Source organism: Molothrus aeneus, chromosome 19, assembly GCF_037042795.1.
Source record: "Molothrus aeneus isolate 106 chromosome 19, BPBGC_Maene_1.0, whole genome shotgun sequence".
NCBI lineage: Eukaryota > Metazoa > Chordata > Aves > Passeriformes > Icteridae > Molothrus > Molothrus aeneus.
In genome coordinates, this window is record NC_089664.1 from 4,648,763 (window position 1) to 4,671,676 (window position 22,914).

The window sequence follows — 22,914 nt, forward strand, 5'->3', positions numbered from 1 at the left end:
TTCCTATACATGAAGTTCATCCTGAACTGAACTAAGACTTCAAATTCATATGAGTTTCCTACAAACCAAAAGGGAATTTGTTCCTTACTCCCTGACAGATAAAACAACAAATCACAGGCTTCACATGCAAACAAGATTTTGGCTCCTCTATAAAAGTGGAGGAGGCACAGCCAGGGCACAGGCTGCCTGCTCAGGGTGTGAATCCTCCATCACAGGAGACCTTCCAGGTTCCCCACAAACCTCTGTCAGACGTGACACAGGTATGTCTGAGCCTGCCTTGGGGAAAAGGCTCAGGTTAAATGACCTCTCAAGGTCCTTCCAGACCCGTTTCTCAGTGATGCTCAGAGACAGGATCCCAGGCTTGATGGATCTGTGGCCTGACCCACAGTGACAGTTTGTAGCTATGTCTGAACACATCCATCGTGTGGCTCTCTGCCCCCAGCCCCTGCAGACTCTGTGCTGGCATCCTGGGCTGCACAGCTCTTTAGCAAAGGGCACAGCCAGTGCCAGAGGCGAGGAGCAGGGCAGGGATCTGTGGGCTGGGTCACTGTGTGTGTTGGCAGGCAGGGCAGGAGGGGAGCTGGGCAGAGCACAGCCAGGGAAAAAGGCATTTTTGGGAAAAGGCATTTTCCCTGCTGCCCTGTGCACAGGCACTGAGACCTCACCAGTGGAAGCAAGGCAGCACAGCTTTTAGCTTTTGGGGTTGTCTTCCCCCGAGCTGTTTCGGAGAGGACAAGCCAGGACAAAATTTTTAACTTCCCCTTGCTGCTGCAGGGAGAGGGAGTTCTGCACTCCCTGGAGGCTGCAGGACAAGAACAAATCATTTTTCTTCCCCACACAGAGCTGTTGCCTCACGAGTCTCTGTTACTCTGCCTCTGGCTCCATGCCCATGGGACAGCACTCCCTGCACACAGGTGATTCCCTGTAATTCCCTCCTCCCCATGTCCATGTCCATGTGCACAGTGCCATGGGCTGCTCACCAGCATTTCCCTGCCCACCACTTTGCATGGCAGTGTTTGCAAGAGTCTTTCTGAAGCACAACAGGACCATATAATTATGTAAATGCACACGTGGCTGGCAGAGTTTTTCAGTCTCTTTGGGTTTCAGCACAAATCTCCTGACACTTGCTGGCTTATTCCCCTTCACTCCAAAGTGCTTGCTGCTTCAAAAGGGCGTTCATGTGAGCACCCCAGCTTTTCAGATTAAAATGAGGAGGAAAAATGGTGGTTCTAGATAGCACAGCTGGCAAGAAGAGTTTGAAACAAGCAACAACTAAGGCTTAAAAACCTAGAAGGCAAAATAAAATCCAAATTCTACCTATTCTCTGCAGGTTTTTTTAACTCTCTGCAGTTTCTTAAATCAAGATCACAGCTCTTGGGCCAAGTCCAACTTGTACATGGAGATAAATCCTCAAAGATCCGTGGCAGGCAGCACACAGCCAAGGCTCCTACACAGCAGTGTGAGAACTGTCACACTGACGTGCGTGGTGACATCTTGACGTGAACCTGCAGCTACTGGCAGTTCACACGTACGAGTTTGGTACAGAGGCTTGGGCTGTCCAGAGCTCCATTGATTTGAAAAAGCTGCTTGGGAACCTGCCTGTGAACTGTCTGTCACCACGAATGAAGAACACCCACCCCCTCAGCTCCTTTTCATCTCACTCTGTGCTGTGCACATTGCCATGACACTGCAGTGCCTTCATCTCACTATCAGAGCTCTCCAGCCCAGCCTTTGGAGCAATTTGCATTGCCAGCTGGGGGCCAGGGGGAACCAAAGCAGCATTGCCAGGTGGAACGGGGACAATGGGGCAGCTCCCAGCCTGCAGCCCATGGGAACAGGCAGAGCTCCCAGCACCCAAAAACTCATCCAAGGCACAGGAGGCAGATTGGAAACACAAGGTGACCCCCGTGGCAGGGAGAAATGACAAGGAGGACTCCATGGATAGCAGAAGGCTCATTAATTGGAACACAAGCCCTATAAGGAACATTTGAAGGAACTGGGGCTGTTCAGCCTGAAGAAGAGGAGGCTTAGAGGTGACTTTATTGCTCTCTACACCTTCCTGAAGGGAGGTTACAGACAGGTGGGGTCAGTCTCTGACAGAACCAGAGGACACAGTCTCAGCTATGTCAGGGAAGGTATATATGTTGGATATTGGGGAAAAGTTCTTCACCAAAAGGACAATAAAGTACTGGAATGCTCTTCCCAGGGAGGGGGTAGAATCACCATCTCTGGATGTGTTTATAAAAAGACTGGCCATGGCACTTGGTGCTATAGTCTGGTTGAGGTGTTAGGGCACAGGTTGGACACGATGACCGTAGAGGTCTCTTCCAACCTCACTATTCTGTGATTCTGTAATTACTTTATTATACTATATTATTCTATACTATATTACACTGCATCTAAACTGAATCTGCACAAGCACCAAACTCAACTCAACTGAACAAAATCTCGTGACTGTCTGCTGACCCACAGCCTGCACACACATTTGGCCCTGACAGGCCAAGGAAACAAAACCCCATCACCTTGGGCAAACAACCTCCACATTGCATTCTGCTTTGGCACAACGCAGGAGCAGTGAATGAGACAAGAATCATTTTGATCATTCTTTTCTCTGCTTCTCTCAGGTTCAGAGAATGTGACTGCCACAGAAGCTGACATACCTGTATATTTTATATCTGGTTGTAAATCCTTGACGATGTCTTTCCACAAAGGATAAGTAGCTCCGTGAGTGGTGGAAAGGCCCCCTGTCTGAAATAAGCCAATCAAACTCCTTGGAGACATGTTGGTTGGTAGCAGCTGGGTCCTGGTGGGAGGGCTGTATGAGTATATGGTCCCATATAAACAGGAGGTAGAGGAACTCAACAAGCCTCCAGTTCATGCTTTTCTGTCTGCCTTTTTCCTCTCATTCTTGCTCCATTCTGTGGAGTCCTGTTGGAAGAGAGAGGGGATAGGAAGAAGGAGAGAGAGAAAGAGAAATGGAGGGGAGGAGAGGGAGGAGGGAGAGAAAGAGAGAGATTAAAAATGCTCTGATCCTTTGACAACCTTCTCTCAGGGTGAAAACAGATGTGAAAAATCATCAAGAACTAAAAGACTTCAGTTTGCCTGCGTTACACCTTAGAGTATTTGGCAGTGTTTTATTCATGTACTTAAGTGGTACCTTTAACCTCCTGAGCATTTACCACCTTTGAAATAACCAGGTCCTGACCTGAGACATCCTCAGCCCAGCTTTTCCATCATTTCCCTCGTGAAGTTCTCCACAGTGCTGCAAAGGCGAGTGAAGGCCGGGCACTGGAGGTGGCTGCACCCTAGGCTACAATTACCCCTTTATTGTCCCTTTAATGCTGTGCCAGAGAAACGTGTCTTCTGCTTTCATGTCTCTCTGATGATCTGTAATCCATACTCTGTGCAACCTGAGCAATCTATAAAGACCCAGCTCTTACTTTCAAGTGCTGCCAAAAAAAGAAATAAAACAAAATAATTACCCAGGTCTGGCGACGGCACACATGGACACACAGACACACACACACACACAGACACACACAACTATGAAATCCTGCCAAAGTCTGACAGATAAAAATGTCCTCACCCTGCTTTCCTGCTGGGAAGGTGTGTTTGGTGCAGGGGATGGGGTCTGTTGCTATTTCAGTTATGGTGGGACCTGGAGGCTCTCCCCAGGATCAAGGCTCTGCAGGGTGACTGGCTGAGCATGCACATTGAGCCAGGCAGATCCTTCCCAGCACCTGGAGCAGGGCACACTCTCACTGCCATGCTGGGAGAGCAGCAAAGCAAGGCTGGGGACAGCCCTGTGCGAGCCAGCTCCGCTTGCAGGCATGTGACAAGACATATGATGAGTGGGAAGGCAATCAGGGGGCAAGGTGGCCTGCTAAAGGTTACACAGCAAGCCATGGGTACAGCTGGAAGGGAGCCCTGCTCTCCTGACTCCCATTGCCAGCATCTCAGCCCTTGGCTCATCCTCCTCCCAGTGAGGCTGCTGGCACCCCAATGTCACAGACATCTTTTATGGAAAATCCTTTCCTTAGGATTTTTCCTCCTGACAAGCTGAGAGGCCTCAGGAACAAAATGTAACCAATGGTTATCTGCTGCTGTGGAATGCAACAGGTGCATCTGGGATTGGGTTCATGTGGTTGTTTCTAATTAATGGCCAATCACAGCCCAGCTGGCTCGGACAGAGAGTCCGAGACACAAACCTTTGTTATCATTCCTTTCCATTCTGTTCTTAGCTAGCCTTCTGATGAAATCCTTCCTTCTATTCTTTTAGTATAGTTTTAATACAATATATATCATAAAATAATAAATCAGCCTTCTGAAACATGGAGTCAGATCCTCGTCTCTTCCCTCAACCAAAAACCCCTGTGAACACGGTCACCCCCTGGCACTGCTGGCACCGTGCCCCAGGTGGCAGGTGAGGAGCCTGCTTAGCTGTCACCTCCCACCCAGGATGGTCCCCTCCAGCTTCCACAGCAGCAGCTCAGCCTCTTGGGCTGTGCTCCTCGCCCCTGGGAGCTGCTTGGAAAAAGCCCTCTCCATGCTCACAGCTGGTTCTGCTCCTGCCTTCTGGGTTTTGTGGGGGGAGTGCCAGCACTGTGAGCTGGCAGTGATCTTAAAGCTGCTCCCCAAATCTGGGAGCACAAGCTGAGCTCAGGACAGGTGATACCCACCTGTTTCTGTAAAATGCAGTGCAGAGAGACTGCAGATACTTTTTTAAAAAGGAGAAATGAGGTTACTCAGCGCTTTGCCACAGTGAGAGTTCATGTCAGGCTTCTTTGTACATCTCCAGAAAACTTTCTGGTTTTGAGCCTGAGTCCTCTAAAAGTTTGTAACTCCCAGAAAGCAAAGATTTTGCTGAGAGTGTAGGAGGGGTGTGCCAGAGGTGCCACCCTCACTCCCAGCAATGTGTGTGAGCCCTGGCTGCTGGGAGCAGCAGAGCACAGGGCAGAGGTGCTGGTGGCCAGCCTGGCCATCCCTCTGCTCCAGGAGCTTTCCCTGGAGCATGGCAGGGCTGCATCCCGTGGCAATGAGTGTGTGAGCTGCTGTGCAGGTGGGCTGGAGCCCTGGGCGTGCTGGGCAGCTCAGGAGCCCTCTGTGTGTGCCAGAGAGTGGGAGCCTGCACATGGGCACAGCACGTGCTCGAGGAGCTGCAGCAGGCTCGGCAGCACTCCACAGAACTGAGATGTGCAAGTCATAAAGATGACACTCAGCTGTTGCATTACAGGAAGAAATGGGGGGGGAAAATTAAGTATGGGAAAGTCAGCCAATGTTTGATTTTTCTGTTGGTCCCAAATAAACTTATTTCTAATTGCAGATGGAATAATACTGTTATTAAACCTGGTGGTACCTGCAGTTCCTGTTCCTTTTCTGGAGACATGTTTTGAACATCAGCCTTCACCACTGACTACTATTTCATCCCTGAACAGGGATGTTTTCAGTGCTTAATCCCTCACATCACACACAGAATGGTTCTACTTTTCCTTACAAACCAGGGGAGTTTCTAGCCCCACCCTGAGGGCAGCAGAACACAATCCAAGAGGGCCCCAGAACACCCCTGCTTCCACTCCTGAGCCCAAGGTGATTTCTGGAGAATGCTCCCAGCTACATCCCACCCTCAGCATCTCCAAATTCCAGTCCAGAAGTGCATTTTTACTGCTTCTCCACCCAGGCTCCTTCCCTGCCTGGCTGTTCTTGTCCCATCAACTCAAATTCAGCGTGTTTTTCATGAGCTGGGTGTGCAGACAACAATCAGCTGCTCTGTACATGCTGTCCCAGCTTCCTTGGTTGTCTGCTCATTAAACTCACCCAAAGCTATTTCCCTCATCTGCCAGCCTGGATCAGTTTTCCCTTAAATATTTCACTGTCTATTGGATTTCTGTTGCAGAGAGAGGAAGGGAGCTCTTATGTACCCAAGTGGGGGACAGCCCCCCTCCAGCTTCCAGCACAGTGCAAGTGAGAAATGAAATATGAGAAGAGCCAAATGAAAATGGGCCTCAGAGAAATCCCAGTGTGTCCTCCTGCATGTGAATATCATACACTGGGGAAATATCAGCTTGTGAAAGAGAGGAGATAGTCCCTAATTCTCCACACACAACTCTTCATCCTCTCTTCCTTTCCTTTGGGGCACAGCTGGAGCCAGGATGATTGGGGCTGTGATGTTCTTATCCAGCAGGTAAGATATGGGCAGAACATGCCTTGAGACCACTGGAGAAAGGATCACATCTCCAGCCTGGAAGCTGCCTGGATCAGTTCTGAGGGCAGGGAGTGGTGCCTGAGGCAATGGAGGATGGTGGAGCACAACTGGGTCCAGACAACTATCACACCATCAGCTTTAATTTTTCAGTAGTATCTTTTTCCCCCCTGTAGCTGCTGTAGAGATGTTGTTTCACATTAAAGATTAATCCACTCCACAGGGCTGGTCCCCATGGAAGCTATAAACCTTACTAAAGTGGGACTATCTTGTGTCTAAGACAATATTGTGAGGTGCACTCAATCTACCTCCTAACAAGCTTGAATCTGAAATTAATTTTTCAGGTGTCTTTATGGGGCTCCATTGATGTGAAATATGTTCTGTGGGTTTGGCAAAAGGAGCCAGGGAAGAAGCAGGGTGGGAGACCCCAGGCTAACTAACAGCTAAATCTGGCACAGAAGCAACCTGTGGACTAAAGAGTGAGCTTGGGGGAGCCAGACACTGGGTTTTGATCCAAGAATCCAGTGTCTGGCTCAACTCTGCCCCAAACTCCCCCATGACCTTGGGCAGTGCCCTTACATGTGGCTCTTGGCCTCCCTTTCCAATTGTCAGCACGGAGTCACAATGGGGTTTGTGTGACTCTTTAGACCAAGAACTTGTTGGGGAGGCCAGAATTGGGCTGTAGCACCTCCCAAAACACAAACCCACTGCCCACATGGCTCCCAAGGTATTTCTGCCCTACAGTGAATGCCAACCATTTCAGCAAAGAGCAGCAGTTAACAAAACCCAGCTCTGCAGCCCATCCCCACAGGAAAGAGAAGCACAGCACAGCAGGGAGGGAGCTGGGTCCTTCTGGCTCGTGTCAACAAACACCATCATGCAATCATCACATCTGTTAATAAACATGATCCGTGGGTGAGCCAGGACACGGCTCCAGTTCACAGCAAACAAGCAGTGGGAACAGGGAATGGTGGATGTGCTGACTCTGAGTCATGGTGCAATCATTTTCCAGCTCCATCCAGCATGGAAGCTCTTCCCCCAGTGCACATGGAGATCCCTCTTAAAGCCCCTTGGAGTTTGTTAGGTGGCTTAAGGTGCCCTTTTTCTAATACCAATTCAGCCTGGGACATTAAATGTTCCTTATCTTATGAGTCTACAGGATTCGTGGAGGAAAAATAGGCAAGTATTTTCTGTAAAGTGCAAGTTGTATTTGAATGTACACTTAATTTCTTTGTGATTGATATCTGTGTGTTAATTATATTCTATTTTCAGCAATACCTTCGCTGTCACAAGGCAGTGCCTTTTATCCAAGGAGTTCAAATTGAATTAGAGACATTAATTAAAGCTCTCAGCACTCTAGTAAGGCAGGCAAGTGCTGTTACTCCCATTGTTTCTTGAAATAAGAAGAAAAGAATAGAGCTGGATGTCTACTTAGCCACTTAAAAGGTAATTTTTATACAGTGGGAGAGCTCAGAGTGATAGATTTTGCACAAAATTATACTGCAAGGTCTGTTTCATCCAAGGGAGGCTGTGCAGCCCCAGATCCCTGCTACAAACAGGCAGACAGGATGCAGGTGCTCTGACTCTCCATCGCTTGCTGTGAACACTCCTCTGCCCCCTGGGATTTTCTACCTTTCCCCTAACCCATGTACCTTTCATTTATCTCTTCTATTAGATCCAAATTGATCTCACACACATCCCTTCTGTTTTCCCATGCTCGTTGTTGTGAACTATTTCCATCAGAAATGCAGACTCAGGAAAGAGAAATTACTGAACACATTATTTGCAGTACAGGAATAAGTCCCCTATCTCTTTAAGCTTCATGCACCAATAATTCTTCCTTGTGTCCCACATTTGGTTCTTGGCAGGTTGAGAGAGGTTTCTGCCTGCTGCCATGTACCAGAGGGAAGAGGCTAACAATTGCTATTTGTATCTGAAACAGTTCTGCTCTTCAGCAACTTCACACACGGCTTTAGGATGCTGATAAATTAGTAAGAGACTGAAGTGTCAGGGGAGAGATGAAACAGCTTATGTTAGTTTAGAGCTCAACCCTGGGAAGTGACGAATGTCTGACCTCATTTCAGAGAACAGATTAAGTGTACCCTTAATTTTAAGTACAGGATGTGCTACTCTAGCTTTTATTCAGCCATGCCTGCTTTGAGTTTGTGCACTCAGATTCCTGGACAGCTGATTGCTGCCCCACACCTTTAGGATTTAACTTGTGGAGCAGTAACATTTCTGTCCTGCCCCTAACTGAGAGATGGCCCGTGAAAATATTGGAAAGACAACATCAGGAGCAGCCCTGCCTGTCCTTTGGAAACCCTGCCCAGCAACCCAACCAAGCTGGGGACACCTCTCCTCTGTCAGGGCCAGAGGAATTCAGGCAATGGGGATGGAAAGGGAAGCCAATCTGTCAGAGTTTAAGTCATATGAACTGCTGTGGATAAACCTGAGCTCTGGAAAAACAGAATTTGGGCACTTCTGACCTAGATGTCTTTATAGCTCAGACTGCAGACACTGATACCTGACTGAGTCAGGGCTGGAGCTGCAACTCAGCAGTGGCTCTGACTCCCTGGGTGACTGTGGCATACAACACCGTCAAATCCCAAATGGTTGTAAAGCTGTTTTTTCAGGGAAGTGGGATTTCACTATTTCAGGCAGTGATTGGCTAATCCATCCCCAAATCTCAATAATTCTGCTCTGATCAGTGTCTAAATTTGCATTATTCTTTCACCACTCCAGTTTTAAATATGCATGAGTGGTTAGACCTGCGGGATATTCATCAGCCGAAATATTTTTGGGTGAGGAAAGGCAAGGAGAGAAGATGAGAAATACCTCTCCAGAAATACCAACTGAGTCCACAAATTCACTTCACTTTTGCCAAATTGCTCATGCTGAAAAAAATAATGATTGGGATATGTCAGTGTTTGGGTTGTGAGAGCTCCAAGGGGGTTTCCAAATCTCAGTTTGAAACTACTGGAGCTTTTTTCTCCTTTTGATTTGTCTTTCCACGCTCTTCGGAGGGAACAGTGATAAAAATATCACTTTTTACCCCAAATGACTTGTAGGAGAAAAGATTTTTCTTCTTTTCAGTTTATCAACACTTTGCTTACAACTTGTCAGAATATTCTGTGAACCAAAACCATCCCACAAACCCTCTTTTATTAATGCAGTTCAGCCAGCAGCCTAAAGGGAGCAGGTTTTGTGCAGAAACTCCTATTACTCCTTGCCTCTAAGGAGGCAAGAATTGTAGTGGTAACAGCTCTGTACCTGCTCTCAGCTTGTTTGTCCCCACACTTCAGCTAATTATAGACTCCTGGTGTGATGATGAGGAGGATGAGAGGTGCCTTCAAACCAAGCAAGAGTAGCAGCTGACTTCATCAAGTCACAAAATCAGGTGGTGCTGGACAGAGGGAGTCAAACCCCAAAAGTCCTGATCATAAATCTGCTGGCCAAGGTGCCACAGTCACTGCTCTGAATTCCAGGCTCCACAGGCACTGAGGTCAGGGCTCTGTGTGGAAAGGAGATCCTTCCACAGGTTGGGAAAAGAATTGAAATGCACTTCTGCTCATGCACACAGGTGCACAGGACAGGTTTATGGTGAAGTGTCACAGGGTTGTGAAGATGGTGAAGGACCTAGAGGAGAAGCCATAGGAGGAGCTGCTGAGGTTTCTCCAGACTGGAGAAGAGGGGACTCAGCAGAAGTTGTGGCATTCAGGTTCCTCACAAGGGGAGGTGGAAGGGGAGGCACTGATGTGTCTGTGACCAGTGATGGGATTGGAGGGATTCAAGTTCCTCACAAGGGGAGGTGGAAGGGGAGGCACTGATGTGTCTGTGACCAGTGATGGGAATGGAGGGAGCAGCTGGGGCTGGGCCAGGGCAGCTCAGGCTGGGGATCAGGGAAAGGCTCCCCAGGGAATGGGCATGGTCCTGAGGCTGCCAGAGCTCCAGGAGCCTTTGGACAGCGCTGCCAGGGATGCCCAGGCTGGAGTTGTTGGGGTGTCTGGGCAGGGACAGGGGCTGGGCTGGATGATCCCTGTGGATCCCTTCCCACTCAAAACTCTGCGACTCTGAAGCCAATCCTGCTGAATCCAAGTCTGGAACAGTGGGTGCTGCACAGACAGCAAGCAGCAAGGCTTTGGTGCATGCCCCAAAAAGCTCAGAATCCATTTAGGAGAGCAAGGACAGCAGATGGCCGGGGACAGATGGGGGAAGGCAAGGGAACAGTGAGCTAATCCCGCTCAGCGGGCTGCGGAGCAGCGGTGTCAGCACACCAGCAGCCCAACTGTTGGCAAGGGTTTGATAGCTATTGTCACAAATGAGAGTTAAAAATAGGGAGACTGGATAATGAGCTCGCTTTTGTAGATGTTTGTGAGGAACTCCTCTCATTTGTGAAGTGGCAGAGATAGAATGAATATAGATGATAATAATAATGATAAATTGCACTTTTCTGAGCTGCTTATTAAAAAAAAAAAATATGGCGGGTGTTGAGCAGTGATTTCTATTAAGCACTGCCCTGAACTTGAAATTATTCCTACTATTATTAAAGTATTGTCCTAGTTAGTCCACTTCCCCATAATTTCTTTTTACGTTACACAAAAATGCAGCTCTATCTTCTGTCTTCCTCAGTATTTTTACACCTCATATCAAAGTCCAGTAATCTTACAAGCATTAATAGATTTTTATCCTTGCAGCAGCTTTAAGAGATGGAGAAATGCTGCTTTTTTCCCATTCAGTAGGATGGGAATTGAGACATGGGGTAGATTAATGGCTTGTCCCAGATCATTTTATAACTGCTTGAGGAATTCAACCCAAATCTCTTACATCTCCTTGCAGTACCCTTCCTACGCACCTTCATGCTACTATTCCAGAATTAGCTGGGACTTGCCACAGAGCTGCTTAGAATTATTTTGGATTGCTCATTTCATGTCAGGAAAATGCCAATTCATCAGAGGCAAAACACTTTGTAGAAATTTGTTGATTTAAGGGGAGAAAAAAAAAAGGCGTTTTGATAAAGTCAGCTTTTCTTTGGAACAGAATGTGTTGAGTGTTCCGTTTGGAAGGGATTGGTTCAAGATTGTGTTTTGTTTTTCATTACATGTTGAGTAACATACATTCAAAATCAAAATCAAGTGTTTTCTTAAGCTGTGTGTTTTGACTGAGCTGAAATAGATTTTGTAATTTATGCACAAGAGGAAATATCCAAATTCATTTAATACTTTTCTCACAATTTGGAAAAAGAAACACCTGCAAACCAGACACAATAAACAGAACAAAAATCATACTATTCCCTGCAATTTTTACTGGAAACTCAGGAAAGAGTGATCTGAATTCTCAGTTTCATGAGGCCTGTGCCAGAGTCCAGAAATCCTGGTTTTTGCTTTCAGAACTGCTCCATCCTGGTGCCAGTCTTTCTAACATATTCCATTGCAGCAATTGGGACCTGTGAGCTGAAAGGCTGAAGGAAAAAAAAGTGGTGCCAAAACTCCTCTGGAGAGCAATAATATAATATTCAGTTCAAGAAAGTCAACTCATATCCCACACCTGACTGTCTGTGCAATATTTCTGTTCTGAAGTTCATTCCTGGGAAGAGACTTTGTCACCTAAGCTCACATGGAGTGATCCCACTCCACAGGCCTTGGGAAAAGCAAATCACCACTGCTTCTTTCAGTAGAAGAAGCTGAGGTTACCTAATCCTTGCAAACGGTTTATCTTCCCATTTGTCTTGTCCCTCTAAAAGGAGCTTAGCCTTTGGCTGGGTTATTGTGTTCTAAGAGTGGAGGAGCAGAAGGGGTTAAAATCCACAGGCCATTCCTTCTCCTGCTACAGCTCCTGCTGCTTGGATAATGCCAGCCTGCCTGCCAGGATGAAAGGCACCACTGGAGCTTCCTCTGGGCACCACATTTCACCACCACTCAGCTGGATGGAGCCAAGAGAAGCTGCTGAAGAGGGGAGAGAAAAGGGACTCTGAGTTGCCACTTGCAAATTCCAGCCTTGAGCAGCTCCACCTTCCTCATCCCCATGAGTGGATGAGGAATTTGCCATAAAACTCAGTGTGCATTTAGTCCCCCTGGTTCCTGCAGCCACGGTCTCAGCCCTGCCTGGGCACTCTGGAAGCAGGGTGGCACCTCCCAGGGATGGCATGGCTCAAGCTGCTGCGGGGGAACAGAGCTGCAGGTAGGGCCAGGGCGAGCACAGCTGGTCCCTGATGGGGGCTCCGTGTCCCTGCAACTCCCCGGGGGATGACTTAGAGGTGAGTTCCACAAATCACTGGTCAGGGTATGCAGGGCACTGCTCTGAGGCTGGAAACACCCAGGGTCAGTCCCTCATGCAGCCCAGCCACCCCACAGAGGAGAACTTAGATGCACTGCACATCAATTCAGGCTAGGAAAGTGAGCTAGAATGAGTGTTAGCCCCAAATAACAGCATTTCATGGGCAGCTCCTGCAGCAGAAGTCAGAAATCTGGAGCTCAGGCTCTGCCGTTGCAGGTCCTCCTGCAAAGTCTATTGAAGTCAATGAGCCTTGGGTTGGATCTCATTGCAAAAAGATAATCAAATACCATATTAACTCTTAATTTGGAACAGTGTATTAAATTAGAAACTCACATTAACCTGGAACTGCATTTATATAATGAGAAGATTTAAAAGCTGTGTATCATGAAGGTGGGAGAACTCCTACCCAAAGCTGTTCTCAGCAGCCCTGAATCCCAGAGCCAATCTTCCTGCAGCACTGCATTCCCACCTATTCCCCAAGCCCTGAGCCTGGGATTTCCACTGGGACAGAAGGATGTGTGGAAAATAAAGCCATCTCATCCTTGCCAGTATTAATCTGTCAAGCACAGAAGGCTGGTACCAGCTAGGCTCCAACCAAAGCCAAGAACTAGAAAATCCCAGAGGATCTTGAGGATCTGCACTGGCATCACAAGCACCCTCTCCCATCAGTGCACCAGCTCTGCAACACAGATATGCTAAAAAAAATTAAAAACTGGAGCAATTCAGTCCTTTCTGGGATTAAAGTTCAACACCATCCAGGTCTGAGCATCTCCAACATTGCAGCCCTTTGTTACCCACACTTGAGGCCACCTCTAGCTGTGAGCTTTATTTATTTCCTTCTCTGAGACTGTTCTGCTCTGTGCCTAATCCATCTCCTGACCACCTGGAGCGTTTGAGAGTCTTGGCTGTGATGCTTGTCTGTTTGGATAGACTCTAAGTGGAGCTGGTCAAAAAATTTTGACAGAACAGTTTTTCGCAGGAAAACGCAGTTCCCTCAAAATCGAAATGTTGCATGGGAACGTCAATTTTGACAAACTTTTTTCATGTTTAAAGTGTCAAAACAAATCAGTTTGATTTTCTCTCTTCATTTCAGTCATATTGAAATGTTTAATTTTGAGGAAATAAACACATTATTTTTGTATTGTTTCAATTAATTTGTTTTGACATTTCTACATATTGTGCATTGTATTGATATATGTTTAGAATAGATTATACAATGCATAAAGCTGTTTATTTTATGTATTATCATACAATGCCAAATATTTCCCACAGCATCTAAGTGCTTCAGCACAAAGGAACAGAAAATATCAATGATCTCAAATCATTATTGCTTTTAAGTTTTAGGTCATAAGAGCTTTGTGATCATGGTTCTCCTTCACACTGAAGTTTATAAAAAGCCACCACATGTCGAAAGGCAAGAATTTCCCAAGGAAATTGTCCATTTTCCAAGCAGCTCTGTCAGCTCAATGACAGCAAAGTACAGCTCCTCTCCCTTCTGTACACCAGAAAACCAACTCCTCTACTTGTTAAAGAAAAAAATAAAAATAGAAGGAGAAGAAGAAGAAAATGCAGATTTTCCCAGAGTGGAATTTGTATGCAATGTTTTCCTGAGCATCAGGGATTTAAAAGTCTGAATACCATTGACCTCCTGGGACCTCTGTCTTCCAAACCACTTACGTACTTTTAAAAGATGTATTCCACCTCCTTCTTGGAAGTCTACCTGATTTTTTTTTTTTTTTTTTGCTTATTTGAAACCACAGTTCTGCTCCCCTGCACGTAGCAGAGGGGAATCACTCTGTGAATGTCTGTGCAGGTGGTGGGAAAAGTGGCTTGAAAAGAAGAGCAAAGCAAGAGGCAAAAGGGAGGGTGAGGAGCTGAGCCTGAAACAAGGCAACTCCACCCATTCCTTTTATTTCAGTGGGAATAAAAAGAAGCATCCCCAACTTGTGGAGATTCATTTACAGTGGAAGAGGGGCTTTTCAGTCTGCTTTTCCTCTGAGTGGGACATGCCTGGTGTGCCAAGCTCCGTGGTTGGAAATCTGAATTCCCCCACGCAGCTGCTGGGAGTGCACCTCTGAATGCAGATCTGCCTGGAAGTGTCCTTGTGCTCCAGCTGGCCTGTCACTATGGATTACAGCTCTTGGCTAATAGTGAGCACTGCTGGAGTCTGAGACTTCCATTAAAAGCTGATGTTTCCACCTCCACGCCCCACAAATGGCTCCATCCCATCCCAGCTGACGTTTCTGTGCTCGTGGCCTCATCTCTGGGGTGGGGAAGGAGAAAAGTGCCTCAATTTGTCTCTGTGTTAGGTAACAATGGAACAAGTCGAAAGCAGGAAAGGAGGTTTGAGGATGATCAATTTTGAAAACTGTGGGTAATTCACTTGAAAGCTGACCTTACCCCATCTTGTCACCATCACATCTGTAGTATTGGAGCCCCATCCCTCTGACAGCAAAAGCACAACTGAGCATGGAGTTAGCCCCTGGAAGAGTCCTTGAGGGAGAGGCTTCATTAGCCCAAGTTGCACTGTGGAGTGTCTTTGGAAAGGAGGAATGCTCCTGCAGGGAGATATTGCCCATCCGTGCCAGACTCTGCAAATCACAGCGAGCCCGCAGCGCCTGAGGGCCCGAGGGCTGCTGACAGATCCAACAGAACTGGCATGGACACTTGACCTTTCCTCAGTGCCAGGAGGAGATCACTGACCAGGAAGAGCAGCACATGCTCAACCAGGCTCTACAAAGGGAGGCAAGAAGGCCTGGAAGAACTGAGAGCTATTTGTAAAACAAACAGTGCAGCTTCAGCACAGCCTGTGCAGTTGGCCGGCGTTGCCATCACTCGTGGGCAGGCCCAGGGGTGACTTCCAGTTTGGCAAGGGCCAGGTGCCATCACAGCTCCTCCTGCTCCAAGGGAGACATTCAGAATGAATGCCTACAGGGCTTCCACGGGAATGCTGAGAGATTCACGCCTCTGTGGGCTGGGGGAAGGACAGGGCATGCTGAGTGGCACTTTAAAGTTTCCCTGGCATGGTGTCCTGCCAAAGGGAGCCAGCAGACCCCTCCACCAGCCTGCACACATTCTCCTGCTGGATCTCCTCTCCCCGGATGGATCCTGCATGCCCCTGCAGCTTCCCAAAGTGACTTTGAAAGCAATCCAGAGCGAGCATCACATTTGTGTCTTCAACAGCCTGACTCCCAGAAAGACCCTGTGCAATCAGCTGGCCAAATCCAAATCTGAAAAGCACCTCCATGGCTGGTCATGATTAATTAATTCTGCCTTGACATTCCCCAGGGCACCTAGCAGCTAGTCAGAGCTGCCAGAGAAAGAGACACTGCTGTGGGAAAGGATAAATAGTCTTTCCTCAACTACAGACATCAAATTAGATAATAAATAGTTGGCTAGATACATAATTTTGTATGAGTGTTAAATTAAATGCAGAACAGAAATACAGCTGGCTTACCCCAGTGAAATCAAAGGTGTTGGGAAGGAGTTTCCAAAGAAAGAAGAGTATTTAGAGTCTGCTGTGCTCATGAAGACACAGGCTGAAGTTATCTATCATGGCTTATGTGACTGTTCACAATGACAGACAGCTATTCTTGGACATTTTATTCCTGGTATAATATTCTCAGACCAGAGCAGCTCAAGGAAACTTCCCTCTAATTTATACTTTTGTTTTGCCCCTCCTCCTGTAGACAAGACAACATCTTTGTTCCCACAGGAACACAGTTTGTCCCCACCAGCTGCTGTGGGCTTAGCCTGTGCTCCTCAGGGAGCTGCAGCTGCCAGCCCAAAACAGGGGCTCTCCTATGTCCCCCTTAAACACTTCAGTCCCCTAAACCCACAGGTTCTGCCCAGAGGCTGCAGTGACAAGCAGGGGATCCTGCAGGAAGCTGGCAGGGCTGTGCTGACAGCCCAGGCTCAGGTGGGACCCTGTGCCCAGAGCAGATGGCTGTGGGACCCCTGCCAGCACAGGGAGCACAGCCAGCACCATCACCCCTGTCTCACTGGGTGTGCACATCCACAGCTGGTGTTCCTGCAGTGCCACAAGTCCCTGTGCACAAACCCAGCCACACAAACGAAGTGCAGGGTGCCCTGGTCTGAGCTCCTGTCACAGCACAGGGCAGGGCTCTGCTGGTTCCCTTACACATCCCCCAGCCCTGGAAGTCTTTGCTTTGGCCCCTGCATCCCTGAGGAGACAAGTCCCACCTTGCAGATGCATTGATGTTCTCCTCCTGAGACACAGCTCACACTCTGCTCCCATTGCAAGGAGGTGTCTGAGCGTGCAGGAGCTTCCTCTGCCCTCCTGCACCTCATCCAGAGCCTGGAATCAGCTCAGATCATCCTGTTCCTCCTTCTTTGCAGCTTTCCTTCACCCACCTTGCTCCTCCTTTCTCCATCACAGCAGGCACAGCCAAGACATGTTATTAACACTTGCCACTTTGTTAGCAATCCTCTCCAGGAGGAGCAGGGGAGAAGAGAGGAAAGCCTGCAAAAATTGGAGAGTCAGGAAAGTTGGATTAAAGGAAGAGTAGCAAAGACTTGAAGGTGTGAATGAGAAAGTGCAGGAGTAGAAGGAGTATGAGACAAACCTAATGGGTGAGAAAGAGATTTATAATTAATCCCCAGGCTGGTGAGAAAGCAGGGAATGAAGTCAAGACCATCCTCATCTCTATATAGCTCTGCTCCTGATTTACTTTGACTTCAGACAGATCTTTTTATTTTCTCCTTTTATCTCCCATCACTGTGGACCCTTTGAGTATCTGCTATTTGAGGTAGGAATTGTCTTTAACTGTGTGCAGCAAAAAGGAAACTGCAATCATAGGCACTAAAGGATGCGAGACATTGTTTTTAACACATCCTAAAATTAGGCTCGGAAAAGTGCTTGGGGATTGTCTGCCAATGTTTATTAATTCAGATTGAATTCATTAGATAGCTACTGTCAAAAAGTGGGATGGGAAAAAATTAAAATAATCAAAGTACATGACTGCATTATTTCTTAATGTCAATGCTTCATGATGAGATGTCTATAAAGTGGATCCAGAAGGAAATGTTAAAAAAAAATCCCACAAAACCGACCAAAAGTGAAATAATATGGTTATGAAAAAAAGGTTATTCATTTATACAAAATTCAAGTTTTGAAATTATTTTCTACTCCCTTTTCCTTTTAGTCTCAAATATAAAATCTTTTTCATTCTTCCCCTGCTACACTAATTATATTTAAATACCTAAAAGTAATTTTTTCCCTTCATTTTTTCTTCCAGAGCTAAACTGATTAAAAAAAAAAAGAGAAATCATTATTCACCTATTCCTACCAGGAATTCCAATAACTGTCTGTCAGATCTTCATAACAACATGAGGGGTCTCAGCAAGGCTGAGTTTCTCTGAGTTCCTTAAGCTGGTGACTTTCAGAGTCCTTTGCTGTCTTCTAGTCTAAACCTGCATTCAACAGAGAACTTAAAATGAAATAATTAGATTTACAGCAAAATAGATGAGGAAAGCCCTGTGTCAAAATGAGTGAAAAGTTCCCAGGAAATAATCTGAGAGTGAATTTACTTTTTCCATTAGAAATTGCCATATGCTGCTGGTTTATTTTAAGATTTTAAGACAGTGACACCATCCCTTTTTCTCTGAATTCTTCCTTTTCACTTTGCCTGATTTCCCTTTTTTTTTTTTTTTTTTTTTTAAATCACCACAGACCCAAACAGGCTCAAAGTCCCTACAGAAAATTGGAACATGTGATGCCCAAGTGCCTGTGATATTAAGCCAAAAAAAAAAAAAAAGCATCAGAGCTCCCTCCATCAGCCATCCCTGACTGAAACCCCTGAAGAGCACTCAGAATGAGACACAGGCACAGCCTGTTCCAGGGACCCTGCTCCTCCTCAGGCAGTGTCTGCACCCATTCTTGTGTCTGCTTTCTCCAGCACAGGGCCCTGCTCACGGCAGTCCTGGCCCTGGAGCTATTCAGGGAAGCAGCACCTGCTCAGCTCCCTGCAGGCAGAGGATTTAAAGAAAAGGTGTGTTTGTAGGAACTGAGCATCTAAATATCTCTGGATGTTTCCACATTGCCAAAGATCTCAGCTCCCTGTATTATTTTGCTCTTGGAGTTTCTCCAGGAGGTGGAAACAAGCTTCCCTTCAGAAGTAACCCAGTTCTGGGTACATTTTGCTTTGTTAACATCAGTTTTGGACAATATGAGCAAGCACAAACCCTCCAGTGGGTTATTGCCATCTTCACAGTCCTGCAGCACTGTCCCAGCACATGCTGCATGCTTCAACCCTCTGCATGTGGGGCATGGAAAATTCACCCTGCGTGTCTGAACACAAAAATACTGCATTATTGAGCTGGGAATCAGTCCTCATATCCCTCCAAGTGCCTGGGTGTGACCGTGTTCACAGGGGTCTGAGGATGAGGGAAGAGATGAGGATCTGACTCCATGTTTCAGAAGGCTGATTTATTATTTTATGATATATATTACATTAAAACTATACTAAAAGAATAGAAGAAAGGATTTCATCAGAAGGCTAGCTAAGAATTAGAATAAGAAAGAATGATCACAAAGGTTTGTGGCTTGGGCTCTCTGTCTGAGCCAGCTGGGCTGTGATTGGCCATTAATTAGAAACAACCAACATGGGCCAATGTTGGTTGTCCCAGATGCACCTGTTGCATTCCACAGCAGCAGATAACCATGGGTTACATTTTGTTCCTGAGGCCTCTATGCTTCTCAGAAGGAAAAATCTTAAGGAAAAGATTTTCCATAAAAGATGTCTGCGACACCTAGAATTTTAAACTTACACCTAAAAATAAAATCCAGAGTGTGTCTCAGCTCTCCTGTTGATTTCCTTTTCCCATGTCCAAACGTTGCTGATGGAGCTCTGGAGGCCAGAGCTGTGCAAGGGCAGCAGAGTTTGTCCCCAGCCCTTCCACCCACCCCTGCCCCAGCACCCAAGGGAGGGTCGTGCCCCAACATCAAATGTGTGTCTCTGTGATGTGACACACGAGGGTTTGGGGACTGCACTTCCCTGGTGTCAAGGCTTTACAGAAGAGCTGCCTCAGAGGAGCAGCAGTGAGAAAAAAAAAAAGTGCAGCCATGGACAAAATCTGCCTTCAAACTTAAAGTAATGAGAAGCACTGCAGGAGGATCCACTGGTAGGAAGGACCTATCAGCCTCTTTTGCTCTTCTATTTAATGCAGGCAGCTTTATCATTAATTGCTATTTACTGCAAATGCTGAAGTTGGGAAAAAGATTAATATGAAACAGCAGCCTTGATTCAGCATTCTTAAAGCACAATGCACATGTCTCTTTGTGTGTGCACTTGCAAACTTCATTTTATGGTTTGTGGATGTAAAATACTCATTTCTGTGTGCAAGGGAGGCAAATAAATGCAATTAGCATGTTCTTCCCTTATCTATTCCAGTAAAAGGCCAGCTCTGCCAGTGATCTTAGGTCATGAGAAGGAAGATTAACTCAGGCCAGATTTCTGAAGAAGGAGCCATTTCATTGGAGTGGAGGGGACAGAGAGGCAAAAACCAGCACTGCTTTTACCCAGCATTGGAAATGTAAAGAGTCAGCATAGATGAATACCAGTCTTTGGGGGATGATATTTCCTGAGGACAGGGGTTGCTGAATTCTTTAAAAAATCCAGATTTTCCCTCATGCCAAACTTGGATCCAAGTTCCCTGGGCAGTTCCCATCCACTGTGTGATCTGGAGGCTCAGAGCCACACCACTGAAGGGATTCAGCTCCTGTGCATGGAAACACATTTAAAAAGCTCTTCTGCAAAGCTCCCAGCCTAAGTGACCTGCTCAAGGTCGTATATAAGATGTCAGTGACAGCACCATGATTGAACTATCTCACGACAGCGCTGCTTTATTCACACAGTGCTGCTGCATCCCAAAGCAGCCACTGCTGCCTCCCTCTCCTTATCTCATCCTCCTTAGAGACACATCTGTCCTGTGCTCTGTAAACCATAATATACCTGTAGTCTTTTATTCACTATCTGTCACTGGGCAGTTTTATTACAGATCCCTGAATTATCCAGCCTAGACTACAATCTACTTATTCCTGTCAGCCCTTCTCGCTTCCGACCCTCGCCTCACCTTTCAGCCTTGGCAGTGTTTTAAGGCTTTCAGGTACTTGGAATGCAGGGACAATTCTGATTCTGAGGGGAAATCCAGCAGAATTGCACTGAGGCCAGCCTGCTGGTCTCCCTCTCTTTCCTAAATGCAGATGGTTGGAAATCACAAGCTTGCACTGGTTTCTGCAGTTTCATTTGAACCAATCCTTCAAGAATACTAACAGCTGCCATTTTAGACCTCTGATCCCCATTCTTGCTAGCCATAAAATTTTATTCCCCTCCTTTCTCTGCTCGTTTCATCAGAAATCAATCTTCCAATAATGCAGGTAAATTGCAGTCCTACCTTACAGCCATATTTTTTTTTGCATGCATCTTTCTGGTGAATTTTGCAGAACAAAAACTTCTTCATCCATCCGTCCCAGCCCAGGCCATGAGCACAGTAATCATCACACTTCCACAACACCTCACCGGCAGATTTGCACCTGCCACTCACATCTGTCTCTTTTTTACCATCCAGGAAACAAAGGACTCGTTCACACCTGCCCCAGCAGCGAACTTTGTGTTCCCAGCACCAGCTCCCCCCTCCCTCCTCCCAGTCACACACCTGTCAGAACATTACCTCACCTATTGATGTGTTTTCCTCACAGCCATCAGCTGCCCATCCTTCTGAAGGGAGCACTGCTTTATTACCTGACCACGGGAGAGCATCTCTGTCCACACAGAGGTGCTCATGGCCAGGGCAGAAGTGGCCCTCAGCAAGTGCCACCTGCTGAAGCTGAACTTCAACAGCCTTGCTTCTCTTCACCCAACCTCTGTCTCCAGCAACAGGAGCAGAAAGGCTGATAGGAGAGGAAAGTTATGGAGAAAGGCACATTCCTCCTCAATCCCAGCAGCACAGTGATGGTGGATGACCCTGGGCAGCAGGCAGGACTGTGTCCAACACGAGGCAGACAGGGAGAATCACCCTGGGACCCTCAGGAGGATGGGACTGTGGGGAAAATATGGGGAGAGGACACAGCTCTATAGCTGATCTCTGCCCACCCTGTCACTCCTATCAAGCTGCTTTGGTTAAGTCTCAGGATTTCATGCACCCACTTGTCTCTGTCACAGCCTCCCTGCATCAGCTTGGGCAGATTTTTAAGGTGACATCTTGCAAACACCTTGGAGGCTGATTTTCCAAATGTTCCCCATATCCCATAGCAGTATTTCAGGTCCTTTTTTTTATAATGTTCTGCTACCTTTTGCCACCAACTACTTTCAAAATCTGTCAAGGCAAGATTGCAAACTGAAATGCTTCTACTGACAGGATTTGAATAGCTCTCCAAGCCTTGTGCTGCATTTCCTCTGGTACTGAGCAGAGGTGACAGCATTCCCTGTTTCTCCTCCTCTGTGCAGGCAGCAGGCCCTTGGGCACAGGGAGCTTGTATCCCTACAGGACCTGGGGCTGGGAGACTCCAGGCTCATCCCAGCTCTGTGCCATCCTGCAGATGCTGGTGCTGATAGAGGACACTGAGCTGTGCAGCTCGGGGTCACTGCTGCTGCCTGGAACCACCCGCTTCATGTCCCACTTCAATATCTATTCTAATCACTGAAATTACTTTTGTGGGAGTTGACACAGAAGAAGAGATTGCTGGATTGATATTCTGTCTGGCATTGATGAAAACCTTTTTATAATACCTTAATCCAGCACCCACAGAAGCAATTTGCTAATCTCTTGCTGACTTAGCTTCCAGCGGGATCGACCATGGGCAGTCACATTACCTGGCCAACCATATTATGTTCTTTTTATGCAGAGAGAAAATGTCCTTCCTGACCCCAGAAGATGGTCATCCTTTGCTTTGAAGCCTGAGACCTGATTACCATTGTTCCAGATTGCAGGGCTGCAAATGCTATTAATTGCTACAAAGTTATGTAGCCTTTTACACTTCAAATCCATCCGGACTTTCATCTCAGCCACATCCTGCAGCAGGGAATTGTGTGCCTACACTGTACACTGAAGAAAGGACTATTTCCTTTTAATTTGCTTTAAAAGTTGTGCCCTTTAATTTTGATGTGGTCCCCTTGTTCTTCTATCATCAAAGTGTTAAAATACTTCTGATCACGTTTCATTTTAACCTTCATTTACCTTTGTACTGGAACCTGAATGTCCCTCCTCACTCCCAGCTTTCCCAGACTAGATGAACTATAATTTCCAGCCTTCCCTTATTTAACTTGTTAATATTTGTAAAGCAATTTAAAATGTATTAATATGGTTCAATTATAATATCACTTCTATTTTCCATCCTTCCTTTTAATGTCTCAAGTGTCCATCTAATTTGCCATCAATCTCCATTGATTCTCCCTCTGATGATATGTTAGTCTTTATAATAT

At 46.6% G+C, this 22,914-nt stretch overlaps 1 protein-coding gene across 1 annotated transcript in view; it reads right to left on the minus strand.

The window, feature by feature from the left end:
• The window catches only part of BRINP1 (BMP/retinoic acid inducible neural specific 1), a 93,035-nt gene that overhangs the window by 61,747 nt on the left and 8,374 nt on the right, over positions 1–22,914 (minus strand). The window contains exon 2 of the mRNA XM_066563156.1: positions 2,661–2,928. Within this exon, the coding sequence (XP_066419253.1) occupies positions 2,661–2,878 (218 nt within the window). The 5' untranslated portion in view covers positions 2,879–2,928. The remainder of the gene's footprint in view (positions 1–2,660; positions 2,929–22,914) is intronic.